Here is a 20,778-nt window from a genome sequence, read left to right on the forward strand (position 1 = left end):
GTGACCCCACAGAAACACATCAGCCCGAGTTTCCAGTGAGTGCATCTCTGCTGTGCTGGGGGTCACGAAAACTTAGAGATGACCAGAGCCACGTACCCGCTTGACATGGAGCCGCTCGGGCTCAGACTTGGCAAAGCAGAGGCGAGCAGTGTAGACGAGGAGGCCTGGGATGCGCAGCAGCTCCATGGCTGTCCCAATCAGGCTGGAAGTGACGACGTAGTTGACAAAGAAGGCGCCATTGTCTGGGAGGAAAACGCACCTGCCCCACGGACAGAGAGGTGAGACAGTGAGAGGATGTGCAGGCAGGAGCTGCAAGAGCTGCTGGTGGTGGACAACAGGTGCTCCCGCTTGCCTGGGAAGTTTGGGAGCTTCCTGCTACTCACTGGAACTTGACTTCAGCCTCATCCAGAAAGTGGGTGTCAAAGAGCCAGCGGAAAAACAGGTCCAGGCTGGAGGGAACAGAAGAGGAGCAGCTCAGACAGAAGGGGAACTACAGAGTGATGTGAGAGACACCCAACAGGCACGTGCTCTTCCCTGTCCTGACTAGGCAAGACCCTCTGCACCCTACACTACCAGAGCACCCCCTTCTGCCACACGAGACCACTGTGGAGTGTGTGCTCGCCTCCTGGATGGCCAGGATTGCTGTAGCTGGAGCTACGCAGATACCTGACCAGGTCCTTCTAGGGTCAGCTGAACCCAAGCAGCAGCTAAACACTGTCACCAGCCCTCTTGGGTCAGCTGTGGCAGCCTGGTAAACTGCTCTGTTGCACTCCTCTGTGGGGAAGGTTTCCATCTGTGATCATGGGTGAGTGGATCAGCACTGCTGAAGAGTGTTTTCCTCCCCAGAGATCACTGTGTTTCACTGGCAATGGGATCTTAGCCCTTTGGGGCTGGATTGCCAGGGCAAGGGGCCTGGGTGTGATCCTGACAGCCTGTGAGCAGGGAGAGCAGCATGGCAGGGTGGTCTGTACCTGCTCAGACCCAGCGAGGGCAGGATGATAACCATGAACACCAGGAAGAAGAAGCACTTGTGCATGGTGATCTGATTTTCACTTGACCTGCAGAGATGGAAGACAAAGAAAGAACATTGCACTTTTTTGGGAAAGAGCAGCAGGTGGGGTGAGGGGCTGGGCTTGGTCTCACTCTTCACCAAGGAGTTACTCCCTGCCTCACAAAGCTGTGTCCATTTGATCTATGCCTCCACTGGGACCTTGCAAAGCCTCTCCCAGGCTAGGGTGTGTCACCATGAGTAATCTGCTGTAGTGAAAGCTCTCGTATTCCCAGCCTCCTTCATCTTTGCCCTCTCCTACCATCCCTGCTGGTATAGACACTCAACAAGGGGCAGATGGGTATCTAGTATCAGTTCATGACCTTTTGTTTCCCCCAGAAAAAGGAAGGGAGGTGGTGACAAAGCTCTCACAAGGACTTATCAGACCAGGCACAGGGCTTGGGGCTGATGGAGGGTCAAGACAGAGAGAGTACATTGCAGGAGTTTCCTCTAAGCATCCTGAATCCATACCTCTGCCTTGGAGGGCTGGAAGCATGCCTGGGATGGCCCTGCTGCTGCCAGTCCACCATCACACCGTCCCTCTTACAAACTTCTTCAGATCCATCTTAAAACCACCTGACTTTGTTAGTAGCCTGAAAGTGCTCAGGACCATGGGAAGCAAATGGCTCCTTTGAGCATGGACTTGGGGCTCTTTCTATGGAGAGAAACACCCAGGGGGCTACTGCTCACTGCCTGCCTCCCTGCAGGTTGGGTTCCCCTTCCACTGCAGTTCCTCCCATGTATGGCAGCCCTGGGGACTGTGGGGCCAGCCCCATTACCTTGTCCAGTGAGACTCAAAGAACGCTGAGTAGTAGACAAGGAAGGGCAAGAAGACAGAGAAGGCCCAGAGCAGCAGCGTAGGGAAAAACTGGGTGATGATGGGGTTCTGCAGAAAGAGAGATGCCAATCACCCCCTCAGCAACCCACTACAACACAGCCATGCTGGAGACAGCACGTGATGGTGCATGCAGCAGGTGGGCTGGAGCATTCCCTTCCATAAGCAGGGGCATTTTTTTCAGGAGATAAGAACTTGAGGCCATCCAAAGGTACCACAGCCATATTCTGAGTGCCCACCCAAAAGCTCACAGGTCAATGAGCAAGAAGAGCTGTGCTGCTGGGAGCTCCTAACATCTTATGAGCCCTTTCCAGACCTTTCTTCTTGAAAGGACAGCAACCTGCCTGACTCCATGGACACCAGCACCAAAGCTCAGGTGCTGCCCCAGGGATCTGCCACTGGAAGTACAAGGAGAAGGGGCTAGGTAGCAAGTATGAGCAAGACCTCATCAATGACCCTGTTCCTCATCAATGCCCATCCTAGTGATAGCTTGTCTTCTTAGGACAGTGTAGAGCTGGTGCCCCACCCCATCACAAGCCCAGAAATGATGACCTTTTAGGAAAACTGGCATGGGTTAGGGACTACCTTGAGGCTCTCCACAGGGTGTGTGACATTGAACATGTCCATAGTGTTGACAATGATGGCCGGTGTAGTGAGGAAGAAGAGAAGGATGAACAGGCAGATATTAAGCAGAATGAATCGCAGCCACCACGATGTGCCACGGACTGATAAATTCTCCCTGTAAGAGGAAAACACAACTTGGACATGATCAGGAGGAAAAGCCCTGTGTCCTGGGCCTCCTGGCATAGCTTCATGAAACTCTGTCTCCTGCTATCTGCACCAGCCATCCTGGCAGACATTGTTCTGAGCTTGCCTTCTTCCCCTCCCCACGCTGCTTTGCTGTCACATGCAGAGCCCCCTGGACCAGAGAACAGCCACAGCAGAGGTCCATACCACCAGGAGACTTTGGAACCAGGCCAGAGAAATCAGACTCTGGCAATTACCCCCCGTCTGCCACCCTTGGGGTGATCATCCCAATCACCCCTGCTGACTTCTGCTATGGCAATAGGAGGGACTTTCAGCCCACATCGCCCCGGGAAAGTGTCCTAAAGATACAGACATAGGTTTCCTACAGCTATATGGGCTCCCTATAGCTATGGGCATATGCTCCTTATAGCTATGTGCGTGGGCTCCTTATATGTATGGACATGGGCTTCCCCATGTTTGCTTGTTCCCCCTCCCTCCCGCTGTGGGGGTTCACCAGATGATATCACTGGGTGCAGGGGCATAGCGAACACCCCAGTGGTGTGACTTGACCACGGTGGTGACAGAGGACTGCTGGGGGTGCTTGCGGCAGTGGATGTGGCTGTAGTCCTTCAAAATCCTGCAGGAAGAGGGAGCCATGGGTCAGGTCTCACTTCTTGTGAGACCCTTCCTGCAGCCCTAACAGAGCAGCCAACTCCACAAACGGCAGAGGCATAGGAGAGACCAATCCATTGCCTGGCTTTGGTTGGAAAAGCTGGCAAGGTGCCCCAATTCCCTGGCAGTGGTGGTCAACAGGCTGAGGGGCATCCCCACGGCCGTTGCATGAGGGACACTCACACAGCTGTCATCCGCTCGTCCTGGAAGGTGACAAAGGCCATATCAAGCCGCTTGAGTGTGATACGGTTGCGCTCTGCATTGAACTCATCTGTGAGCTTCTCCTCCAGCTCCCCGTAGTACTGCTCAGCATCCACCTGTGGGAGCAGCCAGGGCTGTGCACTGGGGCAGGGGCAAGCTGCCATGCTCTGCCTTGCCCACGGTGTAGGTGTGCTGCCTGCAGCCCTGCCAGCACCCTCCTACCTCCTCAAAGCCACAGAAGCGGCAGCAGAAGATGCGGGCGCAGGGGTGAGTTTTGATCATGATCTTCCCCTCTTTCTGTGCCTTGGTGGTGAAGTAAAGCCGCCCCTTCATTGCTTTGCGCCTGCCAGGAAGCCGATAGCAAAGGTCACTTGGGGAGCACCAGACACACACACATAAACCCAGCCTGGGTGCCTTGAGGTGGTGGGCAGGAGCAGTACAGCCTCCCACAGAGGCAGTACAGACGTGCATGCACTCACCTCTCCGCATCCAGCTTCATCAGCTTGCGCACGTCGAAGCAGAACTGGACATTGGTGACGGTGCAGCTGGGATAAGCCTCGCTGCAAGCACAGGGACATGGTGGCACCAGGAGTCAGGGGACAGGGACAGTCCCTGCCACCTGCCTGCCACTCACCCAGCAAGGCTGTGGCACATGGCTACTCACTGGAAATGCTTGATGATAAGTGAAGGGTCTGTGATCTCCTTGGGGATGTGGGTAACCATCAGTGTCCGGGCGACCTGGGGGAAGAGGCAAAGGGATCTGCAGGATGGGCAGGATCTGCAGGATGGGCAGGATCTGCTCCCGCTCTGTCCACCCAGCAGCGAGCTGGGGCACAAACTGCCACCCCAGAGGCAAGTCAGCACAGACCTCCTCAATGCCCAATCCCAAACCATGAGGCCGAGCCAGACAATGCCATAGCCCAGACAGATGGATACAGCAGAGCTTCAGTCTCAAGAGACAAGACAGTAAAGAGAGAGAAATTTGTCTCCAGGCTGTCACTTTATCAAGAAGCTGGTGAAAATCAACCATACCTTTCCCTGCCAGCCCAGTTCCAGGCTGTTCCTAAAGACCTCTGTATTTACTGGGACCAGCATTTGTGCAAAGCAAGAAGTTGTCCATTAGCACTAAACAAGGCAGGGTTGGAGGAGGGGTGGTTTCTCACCTTCTCATTCTCTCTATATTCCAGGTGGACAGAGTGGTGAGCCATGCAAAGGATGGTGAAGATAAAATAGAGGAGGGCAAAGATGCTGTGCAGCCACAGGAGACGGTCTCTGGAAGAGAGGAAGTGGGGATCAGTGAGCACTGTGGTGAGGATGTGGCATGGGGACCAGTCTGGCACTCAGCATCTCACCTATGGCCACCCCTTCCACTCAGCAGGACCTCCCCATGCCAGCTGTCAGACACTCACCCCAGAACTACAGGGGCAGCACCCAGGCTGTGGACTGAGACACTACAGAAATGAGGCCACACAACACCCCCAAGAGCACTTCTGCCAGTAGTGGGGTGCAATGAGCAGTGCCACTGGGTTGGCCGCCCTGACTGTGCTCATGTAGTACAGAGACAGGAGAGCTACTGTGAGTGGTGTGCTGCTCAGTGGACCTGTCCCTGTCCCCAGCACGGGGCTGTGGTGAGTTCTGTGCCCAGGTGCTCCCAGCAGTGTCCACCACAGCGGCAGCACACACAGCCCCCCTGCCTCTGGGAGCACCTACTGAGTTGGGATGTTGGCGATGGTTGTCCGGCCGAAGTGGGTGGGATTGTGTCCTGCAGAGGAAGAGGAGAAGCAGAAGGTTAAGGGAACCAGTGCAGTGTGCATGTCCATATTGCAGTTATTGGCTCTGGTCCTTGCTCCCTTCTTTTCCATCTCCCAGGTCCCCATCCAGTCCCCGCTGCCCTGAATTTCCCAGCCTCTTATGCTCCTGTCACCCAGCTGACGGTGGGCTCCTGCTCACATGGGGGCTTCTGAGAGAGGGTTTTTTTGGCCTTCTTTCCCAGAGGCATAATACCTGCCCAAAGGCTTGGAAGCCTGCATGGCACACCTGAGTCATCCTGTGACTAGGGAAGCACTTACCCAGGAGGTCCCCTGAGAAGTTGACAGGCAGGATAACAGCCACGGAGAGCACGCAAACCAACATCAGCAAGACCAGGAGGTGCCGCTGGAAGGAGAGGTAGGTGGTGGCGTCGATCCCACACTTGCTCTGTATCTCCTCATCCCTGGAGAGAGGCAGGTGGGGGTCAGTGCTGGTGGTTCCTCCCCACCACCTCCCGCCATGGGGACACTGGCTTGCTCCAGTCTCCCACAGCCCACACCAACACGTGACATCCTAACTGTGGCACAAAGGATTTAGGCACAGAGGGAATGAGGGACCCAAGCAACCCACCACCTGACATGCCATTACAGGATTGGTTCCTGTCAGGAGAGGTTAAAGCCCCTTTCTTTGGGATAGGCTCTAGGGCCAGGAGGAAATGAAGAGGTGAGCTCTCTGCTCTCTCTTCAGAGTGGATGTTTTAAGAGGGCTCTCCTCTGCTGCTGGCCACCAGCTGTGGGCAGCAGCTCCCCAGGGGCACAATACCAAGGACACATACTTACTTCATCTGGTAAATAGAAAGGAGCCAGGAACAGAATCCCTAGAAGGAAAAAGAGTCATGATGAGAAAAAGGGCAATCACCCCCATCTCCCTGGTGAGGGACTGGGTCACAACATATGCTCGGGAAACACGCAGAGGTAGTGCAGTGCCTATGGCAAGGGGTTGAGCAAATAGAGGCAGTGCCCAAGGCAGCTCAGCAATGTTCAGCCTAGTGGCAAGGGCAGCTGCCTCAGGAGAAGCAAGGAAAACACACTCCAAAGAGCTGATGGGAAGATGAGCACAACCTCTCTTCCAGGTGGTGAAAGCCCTGAGGGACCATGTGACCTTCCTGAGAGTAGTGATAAGAGAATTTCTGTGAGTGGGAACAAGGAGTCTGCTGGGGCAGGGGAATAAAGGGACAGGGACGTCTCTCTACAAACATAAAGCATCCTGTCAGGTTGTCAGTTTTTGGCTGCAGAAAGATTTGCAAAGGAAGCTGAGGTCAAGCATTAACCCACTGTTTCAGGGGTGACTTGCTGGACCTCAGCTTCCTCTGAATATTAAGGAGCATCACTGGCTCCTGCTTCCAGAGCCCCCTCCTCTTCCCTTTCCATGACATTCAAGGCACTTTTTTTACCACTATGAAGTGCTGAGGTGGCACTGCTATAGAGTGCTACAGGACAATCTGAGTTCTTGTGCACTGACAAGCTTATTCCCCATCACTGTATACACACATGGGTTTTCAGACTTTCCCCTGGTGAAGGAGGACTGGTTTAGAAAACACCTAGGCAGACTTGACATCCACAAGTCCATGGACTGCTGAGAGAGCTGGTGGACACCACAGCAAGGCATCATCTTTGAAAAGTCCTGGTGATCAGGAAAGGTGCCTAAGGACTGGAAGAAAGCACCAAGCACTGGAACAGATTGCCCAGAAAGGTTGTGGAGTCTCCTTCACTGGAGATATTCAAGATACAATCTTGTGCCATGTGCTCTAGGATGATTCTGCTTGAACAAGGAGGTAGGAGCAGATGACCCACATTGGCTCAAGTCTATCTATGATTCTGGGCTTTTTATGTTCTCTACAAATTTCTCTTCAAAACTGCTCTTCTCCCCTCTTAAGTGTATTTTACATCTAACCTGGCAGAGTTGAGATTTTCCTCTTTTGCAAGCAGTTTAACTTTTTAAATGATGTCTTCTTACTTCTAATAATCTCCTTCAATCTGCTTTTTAGTGTGCTGGCTTTCACTGTAGTATTTTTCATTTATTTTTTGATGAGCAGAATACATTTGCCTAGAGCATCTGGTACAGAGCCTTTGAACAGGTCTCCTGCCACCTGCAAGGATTTTGCATCTTTTGCTTCTTTCCTACCTAGACTTTTTTAAAAGTCATGACAATTTTTCATAGTTGTACCAGTGACTAATTTTTGAGCTTTTGCTGCCAAAAAAGAAATAGAAGGAGGCAGCAAAATGTGTCTGTGTTTGCTTCCAGCGAAGCCTGGTGTGGTAGAGAGAAACAAAAGATTACTTTAAAGCCTCACCATGCTGGCAGAGGAGGAAATGTGGTGTGGGAGGACTTTATCCTGAGGGGTGGGGAAGATCCTTGCAGGCATGCAGCCAGGCTCTGGCCATGCATGATACTAGATCCCCACAGCTGCAAGGACAGCCAGGCAGCTGTGAGACACTTGCCAACAGGAGCATCCACTCCAAACTGCCATTCAAAATAGATGCCTCAAATAATTCAGGACAAAAAACCTCTACTCTCCAGCTTCCAGGAATTCTCCACTGCTGAAGGCTGCTGAGCAGGAGATTTAATTTCTCACACTTAACTTCTGACCTGGGTTTCTGATGAAGAACAGGACAGGACAAGCCCAGCCCAGGTTCCCACAGCCACTGGCACTCACCACATCCTTGTTGTCGGCATCCAGAGGGCTGCTCTCTGATGGGGACTTCTCCTTCTCACTCTGCTCTCCATAGAAAAGCGATGTCAGGCTTTGCAGTGAGGGGAAGAGGGGAGGGGTGAGGCAGAAGAGAAGCAGCAGACACAAGATGTTAAGCACCCTTGGAGAAGTCTCTCCTAGGACAGCAGCCCAAGAAATGCCTCCCCCACTCCCTGCATCCTACACTGGGGCTGGAACTGTGATTACTGCTGGGCTTGGGACAAAGGGGTTGCATCTTGCTGCCTCCACACAAACAAGTTTCCCCAGCTTCTTTGTGGCCTTGATCCATGATGGGCTCATGAAAATGTAGCCTTAGCTCCATTACAAGGGACTGTTGAACCACATATTTTCTATTCCACTGTTTTCAGATGTTTCAAATGGTTTTACAGTAAAAAGCAATGTAATCAGAGCTTGCATTTTAAATCTTGATTGCCCTTTGATCTCACTGGTGAAGGGAAAACATTGTGTATTCATTGCCAGACTCAGCTCCAGATTCAAAAAGAAGCCAAGAGGAACTGGAGGGTAGAAGGCAGAAGAGGGACTTTAACAGAGCTTATTCTTGTGAGCCGCCCAGCCTTGCACAGACCCCTCCTGTGTGGACCAGCCTATGCAAAGAAAGATGCTTTGTTGCCCAAGGTGAGCTTGCTCTGGCAGGCAAGCTGTGGTGGGCAGCACAGCCCACCTGGAAATATGGTCTGGGCTCTACTTTTACCAGAACACTGCTTATTTTTGTGGAACTCTGCACCTAGCCCAAATGACGGGCCAGTCAAGTCGCTGTGGTGACATGAGGGAACACTGTTACTGCTGTGTGTCTCCATCTGCCCCCTCCACCAGCCAGTCCAGCTCATCCCAAGACAGTGGGAGGAGAAGAGGCAGTGGCACAGTCCCCACTGAAAAACAGCTTTGTCCTTCTCAGAACAGTGCCTGCAATGGCACCAAGACCATTGTCACCAAATGCTACAGGGAATAAAAGCTGGCCTGGGCTTTCCCTCCCCTTGCAGCAGATGGTGACTGTATCCCCATGGGAAAGGGGGGCACTAGGCCATTCCCAGTGGGAAGGAGGGACAGCAACACCTGCTGATCTCTGTGTGTCATGCCACAGTGCTGGCCTTCCTTCCAGCCCTCTTGAAGACAATGGAGCCATCACCTGCAGCAGCTTTGCATCCTCCTCACCTATCATTGTCCATCAGCAGTGCCAGGCGCCCATAGTCCCAAGCCGCTTTCCGAAGACATGAGAAGACCAGAAGGAGAAGCTGGAAGAAGAAGAATGAGAAGTGTTCTGCAGCAAGGTCTCACCCCATGGAATCTTCTCATATCCCTCCTTTCTGCTTTCTCATTCATGAGCCCAAGCTTGTGCAAAAGTTTACTCCAAACTGTTCCTGCTCTGTGATCTGAGCACTGCTGCCCAAGTGTGCCCTGCTGCCCACCACGATGTGGGCAAAGCCCTTGGACCCCTGCACTCATCCCTTTCCCTTGCCAGCCAGGTGCACTGCTGCACAGGCTGCACCTGTGTGTGGGTGTCAGTGCACGTGGGGGCTGCAGAGCCCATAGCAATGGCACCCTCCTGTCCCGCTCACCAGCCAGAGGATGAAGTTGATGGCCAGCACAGTGGGCACACCACCGAAGGGCAGCCCCTCCAGGACAGTGCTGCGGGAGCGGGCGCTGAAGCACTGCTCCTCCGTGCTGTTCGCCGGCGCGTCCAGGAAAAGGAGCACGTCCAGAGAGGTGAGGCCAGCACCATCGGGTGCTGCCTCCATTGAGTACCTGCTGTCCATTGGTACCGTTGTGGGGTCTCACCCTGCAACGCAGAGACAGGAGCATGGATGGAGAGGCCTTTGCTTGAAAAGGGGCTCTCCCAGGTCTCTTCCATCAAGGTCTGAGGAGCTCACTAAAGGTAGGGAGGGGAGAGGACTGGGTGGTGACCTCAGAGCTTCCCAGTCCCAGTTTCTCTCAGGGAGAGGTTGATGGACACAAGGCAGAGGGTGTTGCTGAAGAAATCTCACAGCTACCTGCTCTTTCCCCACCCCATTAAACCCCATGCTATTTGGTTGTCTATGTCATACCTGACACAGGTCTCTCACCACCTCTGTCCCTCAGTCCTGGAAGCTGGTAGAGTCATGGCCACCCTGGTGTTGTCAGCAGGCAGGAATGAGAAGCTGAAGCATTTGTTTGAATTTCTGAAAAAAAACCACCCAGCAATTATAATATTGATAACTAGGCTGCTGGGGCTGCACTTGCTTCTCTCCCCACAGCCACATATCTACTGCCTATGGAAGATCCCTAAGCCTGCTGTCCTCCTCCAGCATCATGATTTGTGTGACTCAGGAGTTAGAGGACTTCCTTTTCATCTTTCCACCTAAGCAGAATTGCTCCTTCTGATATCTCAGAAGATATCTCAAGATATATCAGAAGATATATCGAGATATCTCTGATATCTTGATCTCTTCAAAAGAGTTAGCTTCTCAAAACCCTAAATGTCAGGCTTCCCACCATGTTCCCCAGGAGCTGATACCATAGGTTACAGTCCTCACTGGCAGGAGACATTTAAAGGCCATTAATGGCCAAGACTGTGGCTTGTTTCCAAAACCTTTCCTACCACCATGCTTTAGGTAGGAGAGGATGCTCTCCAAACTTGCAGTGCCTGGAACCCCTGGGAATGAGCAGCCTACAGTAGACAGTACCAAATGGCTGCTGCACTTAGCATACAAAGATGAGGAGAGGGAAATAGCACAGCAAAAATGGGGTGGGGACAAGGGGGCCAGAGTCTCTTGTCCTCATGTACCTGTCCTGCCTCTATGTTTCGGAGTCACCCTCAACACCTTTAGTCAGCTGTTTCTCATGACTGAAGAGCTGCATGGCCTTCAGAGAACAGCTGTGTCTGTGGTAAGATGATCCAGTCTTTGGAGGCCTTGAGCAGCCAAATATAATTTTGAAGCTGGCCTGGCCCTGAGCAAGGGTTTTATCAGATGACCTCCAAGGGGGCCCTTCAACCACAATTATTCTACACCCCTATTCTCAGGAACTTGTGCTCTCAACAAGAACATTTTCAGGCCTGCCCAAAGTTTATAAGGAGCTCTGTAAGTGCCTTGCCCTGCAGACATGATGGACACAGTACACTGAGGTCAGCATATTGTGACCAGTGCAAAGGCTGTGTGAAAACCTAAGAGTGGTTTATAACCTGTACTCCTGGGAGCTGGCATTCAAGTCACTGAGCATTCATTCCTCTCCTTCCTTTTCATCTGTATTTCAGCCACAACTGAGACACTGCTACAGCCCCTGCAGTCATCCAGCACCAGGTAATCCCTGCTGGGGGATGCTCAAAGCCCACATGAACAGGAAGGAGGAAGTGAAGCAGGACCCGTGGTTTGATTAAGCAGTGGAAGAGAACACAAACAAAGACAGATGGGACCTCCAGGGATGTGGAGAGACAAAGTGTTTATGGCAGTTTTTGCCACCAAGACCAAACAAGATCAAATCTTCTTCAACACCAAAGGAAATGTAATTGAGATGTCCCTGTGGAGCACAGAGAGAGCACACAAAAAATGATTTGACTTAGAAAGGGGATATTCCTAAGCTCTACACAGATCTCCTTTTGCTAGGAAACACTAACTTGTGCTGTGTCAATGTGATAGATGGGGGACTACAGTAACACCTGATTTTATATGCATGGCTGTGGCCTCAGCCTCTCTCTCTTAGACCTTACAGTTTGCTGCTTGAGGAGTCCTGTCCTAAAGCTCACGAGGAGCCCAGACATCCCCAACCCACAGCTGACCAGAGTGGGCAGCACCAGAGTGCTGGAGCAGGAGCTGACACACATTTCATGCCTGAGACTGACTCTCTTTGACCTCCTCATCCAGGGAAACAAAAAGCTGAAGAGGAGGGAGTTTTTCAAACACAAGACTTGATTAAATAAATAAAGAAAGAAAGAAAGAAAAAAGGTCTGACAACCTGGACACTGAGGATTCCCCAAGGATTGTCTACTCAAGCCCGCCAGAGGGTTGAAGAATCAAGGAACTACTCTTGGTGCTTGCAGTTTCCAAATTAAACACACACAAAAAAGATGGTGACTTGCTATTTTCTTCATTTCTGAAGCATAAATTCCATTAAAAAAAAATCTTCACTGGAAGCCTAAGAGTGCCTGAGATGATTGGACCAAAGCTATGAGCCCAGAAGAGCTTGAGTCTCACCCCACTGCAATGTTAGGCTGCCATCTGACTACCTGTGTAGATGCCTTGAAGGGATGTCAGAAGCTGCTGAGCTACAGGCACCAAGTTCCCCATGACACGCAGACACATGGCAGTCCCTCCTCCTGAGCCATGGGCTTTAGTTCCTGCTACAGGCCTGCCCATGCTGCATCTTCAGTTCTCCTGGGAGGTCCCTATCCGTATCCACATCCATCTGTCCAGACTATGATGTCTGGAGACAACACTGCCCAAGCGAGGGCAGCTGAACATTAGTGTGACTCTCAAAAGAACTGCCAGGTCGCTTGAGATATAGTGATACTTCTCCAAAGGGTATCTCAGTAGACTTGGGGCTGATACTTCCACCCGGGTGGGGGGGGTGATGGGCTGGCAAAGCCTCCCTGCAGTGCCCTCAGTCACAGCCTGTCTCCCAGCCATGGTTGGGAGTCCTGTACTTCAGTGGCCAGCATGGTTCTATCAGGATAATGACCCCTGACAAGGGGCCTCCAGAAGAGACCTGTAAGAAGTGAAGGGGCTGCTCTGGAAAGCAGAAGCTGTTTGCCCTGGCTTGCCTGCCTCCTGCTTGCTACCTGGGCCACCAGGACCTCTAGCCAGGGTCTGCTCTTTGCTATGGAAATGCTCTCAATCTGTTCCTCACCATGTGCATGTCTCTGTCTCTCCCCTCCTCCTGTAAGCAGCAGAGCCACTGCCATCTGGCATTTTCAGCTGCTAAATAATTCACTGCCTTTTTGTTAACAAGGAGAGTGTGTCTCTGACCAAGGGAGCTGTTAGATCATCAGCAAACAAACAAGAAGACCCTTAGCAACCTCCAAGTCCCTTCTCCATCACCACGACTCCACTACACAGCAATAAGATCCTGCAGCTTGTTTCTAGGCACCGGCTTCACGCTTGTAGGAGGAACATCCTGTCAGGGATAGCAGGGTGAGGGGGATTTTCACAGGGATCTGTACAAGTTGTGTTTCTCTAACAAGTCCTTGTTGCTATCTCTTTCTCTCCCATACCAGATATTTTGCTCCTGGTGGCCAAAAGCAATGGGTTCCTCCTGGAGATGGTGTTAGTATCTCTGCTCTGAGCTCTCCCGCCCAGAAACCTCCCAAATGCAAACCTTCACCCTTCCAGCCCAACCAGCTCATGTCTCTCCACACAGCACTGCCAACAACGCCAGACTGCACAGAGAAATTTCAGGAGCAGAAGATACTTGAAAACCCAGTCCAGCTCAGTCCCCTCTCTCTGAAGAACCTCCAGCTCCAGAGGAGTCCAAAGGAGCCGTCATGTCACGCTCAGGCCTGTAAACACAAGCCTTTGCAGTGTACCACAGCTCCTCTGAACCTGATCTCAAGCCACTCTCCTGCCCTTTTGGTGCTCCTTTCATCACCAGACAGCCACAGAAACTCTCCTCCAAATATCCAAATCACTACTTTTCTAGAGAATTTGTTCTAGCTAGTCTCACCTTTTATGGTGCTGCTCTCAGAAAAGCTTATGCAAATTATATAACCACAGTGTTACCATTAAAATAACTACTGGGGGCAACCAGCTAAAAGTAAATCATGTGTATGTTCCAGGAACAGCATGCTGTAGGAACAGAGAGAGAAGATTTCTGCTCACATGCATCAAAAACAGCTTAAACTCAGACCTGTAGAACATGTTCAATCTCCCTCTGGTTGGAGAGGCAAGTTTTTTGGTATACAGAAAGAAAACTCACAGGAGCACTGCAGGTCACACTTAAAAGTCATTGTTGAAATGCCTAAGATAAATTTTCATGTCACACAAAAAAGAGAAAATTCAATATTTTGCAATATTCAGTTGATGGCATTCTTCAAGAGTATCTGAAAGTGTCAACAAGACCCATAGCATCACCAAACCAGTTCCTGTTCCCTGCTGTGCCACTGCCATTGTGCTTTTCTCAATCTTCAGGGGCCAAAGGAACAAATACTATTGTGAATAAAAAAGCTGAATGGGTGTCAGCTCCAGAAGGTGCCAGGACAACTTCCCATTAGCTGTGTATGAGGCAGAGCCTCTAGATGCAGGCCACAGACAGATGTCCTTCAGAGCAGCCACTGTCCTGGAGTAGTGACAGCAATGGACTAGTCCAGAGACACAGGGGTATGCAGGGTTGCAGGTGGGAAAATGAAGCAATAACAAAGGCAGAAATTTCAGTATATGGTCTATCCACTATAGGTCTTACTTAGAGGGAAGATACTAAAACAGGGTCAGAAAAAAAGTCAGAAAACATGTAGAGCAATTCTTTTTCCTCTTTGTGGCCTGTGAATTCACAGTGAATGCATGAGATTTGCCACTGAAACTGATTTGCTGGATAATTTCTGTGGAGCATTTTCAGTGCGTGTAAGCTTTGCCTTGAATATTCAGTGCCCTCTTTGTTTTGTTGATACATCAGCATATGTTTCTTCTCTCCAGTTGGGTGGGCACTAATCCAGAGAATCAGATTTCCAATTAAAAATAAGGCATGTCTTTTATGCGAATGCAATTTTTCATAATTTGTCTTCCCCTTGAAGCAGCCTGCCAGCAAACTCATTTGCTAGGAGATTCATGGACAGCTGGAGTAGCAAAACATCAAAACAGTCTTGGAAGCATTGAGATGACTAAGCTGGGTTTCCCAGCATGCCTACACTCATCCAGCCTTAGCATCCCGCTCTCACACAGGTGGGATTACTGACCTCGGCTGGCCAGAGGGCAGCCAGGGCACGAGGCTGTTGATGGAGCAGTCTGTGACCACAGAAAAGCCAGGCTGAGGACCTAGACCTACAAAACAAGCATCTATGCTAGCTGACTGCCTCTACATCCTTCTTCCATTACAAGTAGATTCTGGCCAGGCTGTGGAAGGGAAAATCAAGGACTGCTGTAACAGGGAGATCAGGTTCATGCCCTGTGTGCAGAGGACCAGGGAGTCAGGCAAACCTCCAGCATCCCACCCTGCAGGACTGCAGTGACTGACCTTGTGGGACTGCAGTGACAGGAAACCCGAGACACTGCCACTTACTCAGCGTGGCCAGCCAGGTACCTCAGGATGGGAAAAGGCTCATCAACAGCCTGTGCCAAGCTCAGTTTTGGCACCACAGGGCATGGTGACCTCTCCATTCCTGTAGCTTGGTGCATGGGAGAGCAGGCACACCATGGGCCACATCTGTCCCACAAGGTGAGCACAGAGCAGGTGGGACCACAGAGACACAGCCCTCCAAAACCCCACAGAGGTCCAAGGTGTTCCTCCCTGGCTCTCCCTTCAATCTTCCTTCTCAAGATTAATGGCCTCGAGGTCCAAAAAGCAAAGAGAGGATCTGGCTGCTCATGGTCTGAGAGGTGAGCACCTGTGGGGCAGCAGCATCCCTAGGCAGGGCTCACTAACACTGGTGTGAATGCTGTGGCCACACCCTGTCAGGGTATGAGACAGACAGCTCATCAGCCAAAGACCCAATCCTATCACTAACAGGACATGGGGCATACAGCAGCCTGTTCTGTTAGCTTGCTGCAAATCAGATGCATCTTTCAAACAAGGACTATACCACAAGCAGCAATATGGCTTGTTAGCTACAGAGGTTGGGGTTAGTAAGGTTTGGAGGCAAAGGACCACTCTGCAGCAACAGATGACCCTTAACAGGTAAAAAACACCTGCTCAAATATTATTTTTTTCATTGCCGATGATCACTTGGAGAGGTCAGGAGGACTCATGTTTCATTGATCCTACTCCATCTCACACCCATACCCACCACTAAATGAGAAAATGAATGTGAGTGCATGACAGCTTAAGAAAAATCTGCTTAAAATGATATAGATAAACTTCATCTTCCCTTCCAGTAAGCTCTGGCAGTATTCTCTCACTGAGGAGTACAAAGCCAGGCTCACTGCCAGCCAGGGCAGGAAGGCTGGGAAAGAGCCAACCCCTGAGCCCACCCAAGCCCTGGGGATGCAAACCCCACAGCGAGGTCCTTCCCCTCAGTGGTGAGCCTGCCTTTGGCACTCCTGCTCCTACCCCCAGTGTCTCCCCATTCCCAACCTGTCCTGCCAACACCGTTCATCTAAATAACATAACCCACTAGGAGGCTGAGATTGACCCCACTTTGGGGAGCTAAGCAAATGTTTCTGCACTCTGCATTGGCAGGTTGCCACTACCTTCAGGAAACTCTGTACAGGGTCATGCTGCCCCAGGGACTCTCCTGAAACCAATACATACCCCTCTTCTGCCGTGTGTCCCTGTGGTGGTTGCCACATCACCCACAGCTCCCTGCCTTCCCCTTCTCCCCCAGCACCACCATGCAGGGCGGGTTTTTGGCACTTGGGCAGACTCAGTTCCATTAGGTTTTTTGCATGAGAAGGCATCCCAGTCCCCTTGGGACTCTCTGCAGGACAATGGTTGTGGCCTTCCAAACAGGCACCTGCATAAGCCCCTTCTCCTGCTGTGGACCAAGCAGACTAATGCTGACTTGCTGGAGTGCTCCTTGGCAGAAAAAAGCCAAACCCTTGGCAACTGAGAGCAAACAGTGCTTACAGTGGTATCTACAGCCAGGGAGATTTGTTTGGGCCAGTGTGTGGGAGATGCTGTGCAGAGAGCAGCTCCTCTCCAGCCTCCTCCACACACGTGCGAGCCAGCGGCTGCTGGAGCCAGCACACTGAGATGGGGAAGGAAGAATCGGAGCGGAATTTATTTATTCCACCCCCAGCCATTTTTGCCACATTTGACTAAGCTGCCAGTGCAGGTTGGCTCTAACCCACATTTGGTTCCCATTTCACTCTCCTGCTGTGCACACAGCCCCTCACACCACACTTTGTGTGTGCAGTGCACCAAGCAAACATGAGCTAATGGGGTTGCTAGCTCCCCAGAGTATCATGCACCTTTGTCCTCTGATAAAACCTAAATCAACACTCTTCAGCGCAAAGGATCACCTGGACCAGGACCAAGCCAAGCAGAGAGTGGGGTGCTGCTGGGCTGCTGGTAGATGATAGCTGGGAACAGAGAGATGGGAAAGGGGACTTATAATAAAGATGGGAACAGGCTTTTTAATAGACCTTGTAGTGACATAATCTTAAACTAAAAGAGGGTAGATTCAAACCAGATATAAGAAAGAAAATTTTAAATTTGAGAATAGTGAAACACTGGCACAAGTTGCCCACATAGGTGGCAGATGCCCCATCCCTGGAAACATTTAAGGTCAGGTTGGACAGGGCCATGGGCAACCTTGTCAAGCTGAAGATGTCCATGCTCATTGCAGGAGCATTGCACTAGAACACATTTAAAAGTCCTTTTCAACAGAAACTTTTGTACGATACTATGACAAAGCCAAGGTTGACTTCAGGGAATGGAGACCCAGGGAGCTCACATGTGGGAAAAGAGGAAAGGTATCATCCTGGAGTTCTCACTTAACCTATACATATACACACACATGTCCATTCAGAAAAACAGTATTTCAGGAGAACAGCAAAGAGACACCCTGCTACCATCAGATCCCTGCTCCAAGCTGGGCTGTTTCATGCTGTTCACTGTCCCCAGAACAACTCCTGCACTTGCAATTAAATAATGATGATACATGCAGATGAGAACAACTCCCAGTCCCTGCTGCCTGTGTGACTGAGGGCCGTGGCAGCAGCTGGGCCTAGGGAAGGGCTTGAACTTCTCTGCAAAAGGCATCTCTGGGCTCCTCATTGCCTGCCAGCTCCAAGACCACAGCATGTGCCCTCATGCAGAGCCTGCTTTGCAAAGGCAGCTCCCCTTTGGCATTGAAGACCAAGGGAAAAGACACTTCTCAGCAAGGCTGCAACTGTGGTGGGATGTCAGGCAATTACAGACAGATTCCTTCTTCTGCCACCCAGGTTACAGTGCTGACAAAGAGGATTTTAAGGTCTTTGTGAAGAAAAGTGCCACATTTACTGGGAAAAACACTCCCTTGTGGAAACCTGTACAGAAACCAGGAGTAGCTGTGCCTTGGTCAGGGCCCAGACTGAAGCTGCCACCATCGGTCACAGGCATCTTTCACAATGCCACAAGGTGCCAGGTGCACTTTGGTTTCTGGAGATGGGGAACAAGACAGGATGGAAATAGGGAAAAGGCAGCTCTTTCTTCCCCAAGCCCCTTCCACTTTTTGGGGAGCAGGGAGCTGTGGGAGGCAGAAAGGAGAGCAGGAGGTTTATCTGATGCCTTTTATAAAGCCACCTGCTGCAGAGCCTGCTAGCCATGGGATCCGCCAGCCCAGCTGGAGCCAACACCGGAGGGAACTCCACCTGAGGGCAGAGGGAAAGAGACTGGCAAGGAGAGAAGTTGGGTTGTGCATGAAAGGGATGCAGACTGGGAAGCCCAGCATCACAGTGTTTGGGCCACCAATTCTGGTGGCTTTGGACATCGGTGTCCTGATGTCCAGAGCATCATGACACACCTGGGGGCAGCAGGGACCTCACTGCTGAGTTGGTGGAGAAAGGAGGCACATTCCAAGCCCTTGTGCAGCTGCTCTTGGCTGCTGAGCTCCAGCCAGCCTTCCTCACGGCTGATGCCCATCAGCCTGCTGCACAATGTGGGGTGAGCACACATGGTGGGCTACCAAGGGCCTGGCACTCAGCTCTGCTCCATTCCAGCCTGTTGCTGCCTGACAGGGACCTGGGAGCACCCTTCCACCAAGCACCCTCATCCTACAGCTTCCTACTGGCCAGCAGGCAGTGCTGTGGTTACCCTGTTGATCCCCTTCTCCTGGGTCCATACGTGCACCTTCCTGCTCTGGGGGATTCCCTGGTGCCTGGCTGCCACCACCCTCTCCACCCCTCACCCCTCCCCATCTTCAAGCAATCACAACATTCTCCACAGCCGGGTCTGCTGCAGAAGCAAAGAAACGCTCCTGCCCTGCCCAACTCCCCTCTCTGCAAGCAGAGAGGCTTCTTACTGAGAGCACTACAATACACACACACACAAAATACTATTTTAGAGCATCTAAAATCTAGTGCAGACTCTAAAAGCTAGAACATTTCTATTGCCTGTGCTTGGTGCCAAGAGCAGAGTGAGGTTTGGACTGCAGCAGGAGCCCATAAGCATAACTGCTCACCAATCCTGGCCTTGACAAGGCTTTCCTCCCACCTCTGCCCAGCTTCTGAGCAGATCTGGGTGACACCATATGACTGGGATGAATCACACTGCCCTGGGAGCACGGGAGCTGGCAGCAGTGGGTTACACAAGCGGGGATGGCCCCAGCAGCCACTGTGCCAGTCACATTCAGCCACGCTCCTTGTATCCGACTGTGCCAGAGGGATTAACACTCAGCACACTGGTTTGAGTCAACAGCACATCAAAGGGAAGGGAAAGCTTTTAATGGGATACACCATGCAGGGCAATCCTGGAGCTGCTTTTCACTGGGGAAATGGAGGGAGTAGGTAGTCACTCTCCTCCGGTCGCTGGGGCACTCATCCAGTTGTCTCTGCAGCTTTTGGGGGAGATGAGAGGAAAGCTGCTGCTGCAGCCAGGAAGGAAGGCAGCTCTCCCAGGCACACGTGGAGCTGCAGATATGTGGCCCTGCAAAGCACAACTGTTCTGACCTCCTTCCAGTGTGACAAGGTATGGTGACAAGTCTTGTCCCCATCACTTGCATCACCCCCAGGAATTCCCCTTGCCCACAACGCCCAAGCACAGCCACAGCCATGTACCTGCTGCAGGGCACAGCAGAGCCAAGCAGAGCAGAGCAGGCAGCCCATCACACCCACCACACCAGCCTGCTCTCATCTCCTCCAAGGAAAATATTTGGGGAGTCAAATGGCCCTGGATAAGAAGGAAATCACAGGACTTTTGGGCAAGAACTGGGGTTCATGATCCCCCCCTCAATTCACACCTATCACAGGCAGGTGGCCCAGCACAGAGGAGGAATGGGACACAGATGGTCAGCAAACAGGCTCTGCTGTGCCCGTGCTGCAGCTGGCACTGCCTGCACCCCCTGTGCTGCTCTCCTGCCCCGTTCTGCCCACACCAGCACAAGGCGAGTTGGGAGTGACGGATGTGATGGAGAAAAACACAAGAAATGGTTTTTCTCCCTTCAGGCAGAGAAGGAAGTGTCACATCTGGACATGTACAGCAGAAGGGCTGGGAAAGGGACAAGACACTGGGAGAAGAGAAGCTGTGGGCTGGGAGGCACAGCATCGCCCGGAGGATGTGAGACAGATGGCAGCTTTGGCAGCGGGGTGGTCACAGAGCGACCTGCAAGCTTTTTCTGCTGCAAGAGCACACAACACAACGTTGTACAGGAGCTGCCAGCCCAGCCTGGCAGGTTTGCTGGGGGGGCTGCATCCTTTCAAATATACTGCATCCAAAAGGCAGCATCAGAGATGCTTCATGGGCAATTCAGCCTTGGGAAAAAGGCTCTCTAGGATCAGGGGGAAAACGGGAGGGAAGGCAGAGAGATTGTCCCTGGCTCCTCTACACAAGCCTACCTCCCCTGCACACAGGGCCACACAGGCAGCTCAGGGAAGGGCTGGCAGCCTCTGTGCTGATTTACCCACATTGCCAGTAGCACAGGCTCCTCAGGCAGCCACCCCCTGCCCTCCACATAAACACTGCTCACTTGAAACGGAAAAGAATGGGAAATTAAACATG

At 51.8% G+C, this 20,778-nt stretch overlaps 1 protein-coding gene across 1 annotated transcript in view; it reads right to left on the reverse strand.

Moving 5' to 3' along the window:
* Positions 1 to 20,778, reverse strand: part of TMEM63C (transmembrane protein 63C) — a 32,345-nt gene that overhangs the window by 3,361 nt on the left and 8,206 nt on the right. The window contains exons 2-19 of the mRNA XM_066321993.1: positions 10,068 to 10,181; positions 9,582 to 9,802; positions 9,178 to 9,257; positions 7,969 to 8,056; positions 6,092 to 6,129; positions 5,573 to 5,715; positions 5,214 to 5,265; positions 4,667 to 4,775; positions 4,168 to 4,241; positions 3,983 to 4,063; positions 3,726 to 3,846; positions 3,486 to 3,619; positions 3,145 to 3,267; positions 2,469 to 2,622; positions 1,828 to 1,934; positions 972 to 1,058; positions 384 to 449; positions 97 to 259 (exon numbers count right to left, since the gene is read on the reverse strand). Coding sequence (XP_066178090.1) covers positions 97 to 259; positions 384 to 449; positions 972 to 1,058; positions 1,828 to 1,934; positions 2,469 to 2,622; positions 3,145 to 3,267; positions 3,486 to 3,619; positions 3,726 to 3,846; positions 3,983 to 4,063; positions 4,168 to 4,241; positions 4,667 to 4,775; positions 5,214 to 5,265; positions 5,573 to 5,715; positions 6,092 to 6,129; positions 7,969 to 8,056; positions 9,178 to 9,257; positions 9,582 to 9,779 — 1,818 coding nt within the window. The 5' untranslated portion in view covers positions 9,780 to 9,802; positions 10,068 to 10,181. The remainder of the gene's footprint in view (positions 1 to 96; positions 260 to 383; positions 450 to 971; positions 1,059 to 1,827; positions 1,935 to 2,468; positions 2,623 to 3,144; positions 3,268 to 3,485; positions 3,620 to 3,725; positions 3,847 to 3,982; positions 4,064 to 4,167; positions 4,242 to 4,666; positions 4,776 to 5,213; positions 5,266 to 5,572; positions 5,716 to 6,091; positions 6,130 to 7,968; positions 8,057 to 9,177; positions 9,258 to 9,581; positions 9,803 to 10,067; positions 10,182 to 20,778) is intronic.

Source organism: Sylvia atricapilla, chromosome 6 (genome assembly GCF_009819655.1).
Source record: "Sylvia atricapilla isolate bSylAtr1 chromosome 6, bSylAtr1.pri, whole genome shotgun sequence".
In the NCBI taxonomy this organism is placed as follows: Eukaryota; Metazoa; Chordata; class Aves; order Passeriformes; family Sylviidae; genus Sylvia; species Sylvia atricapilla.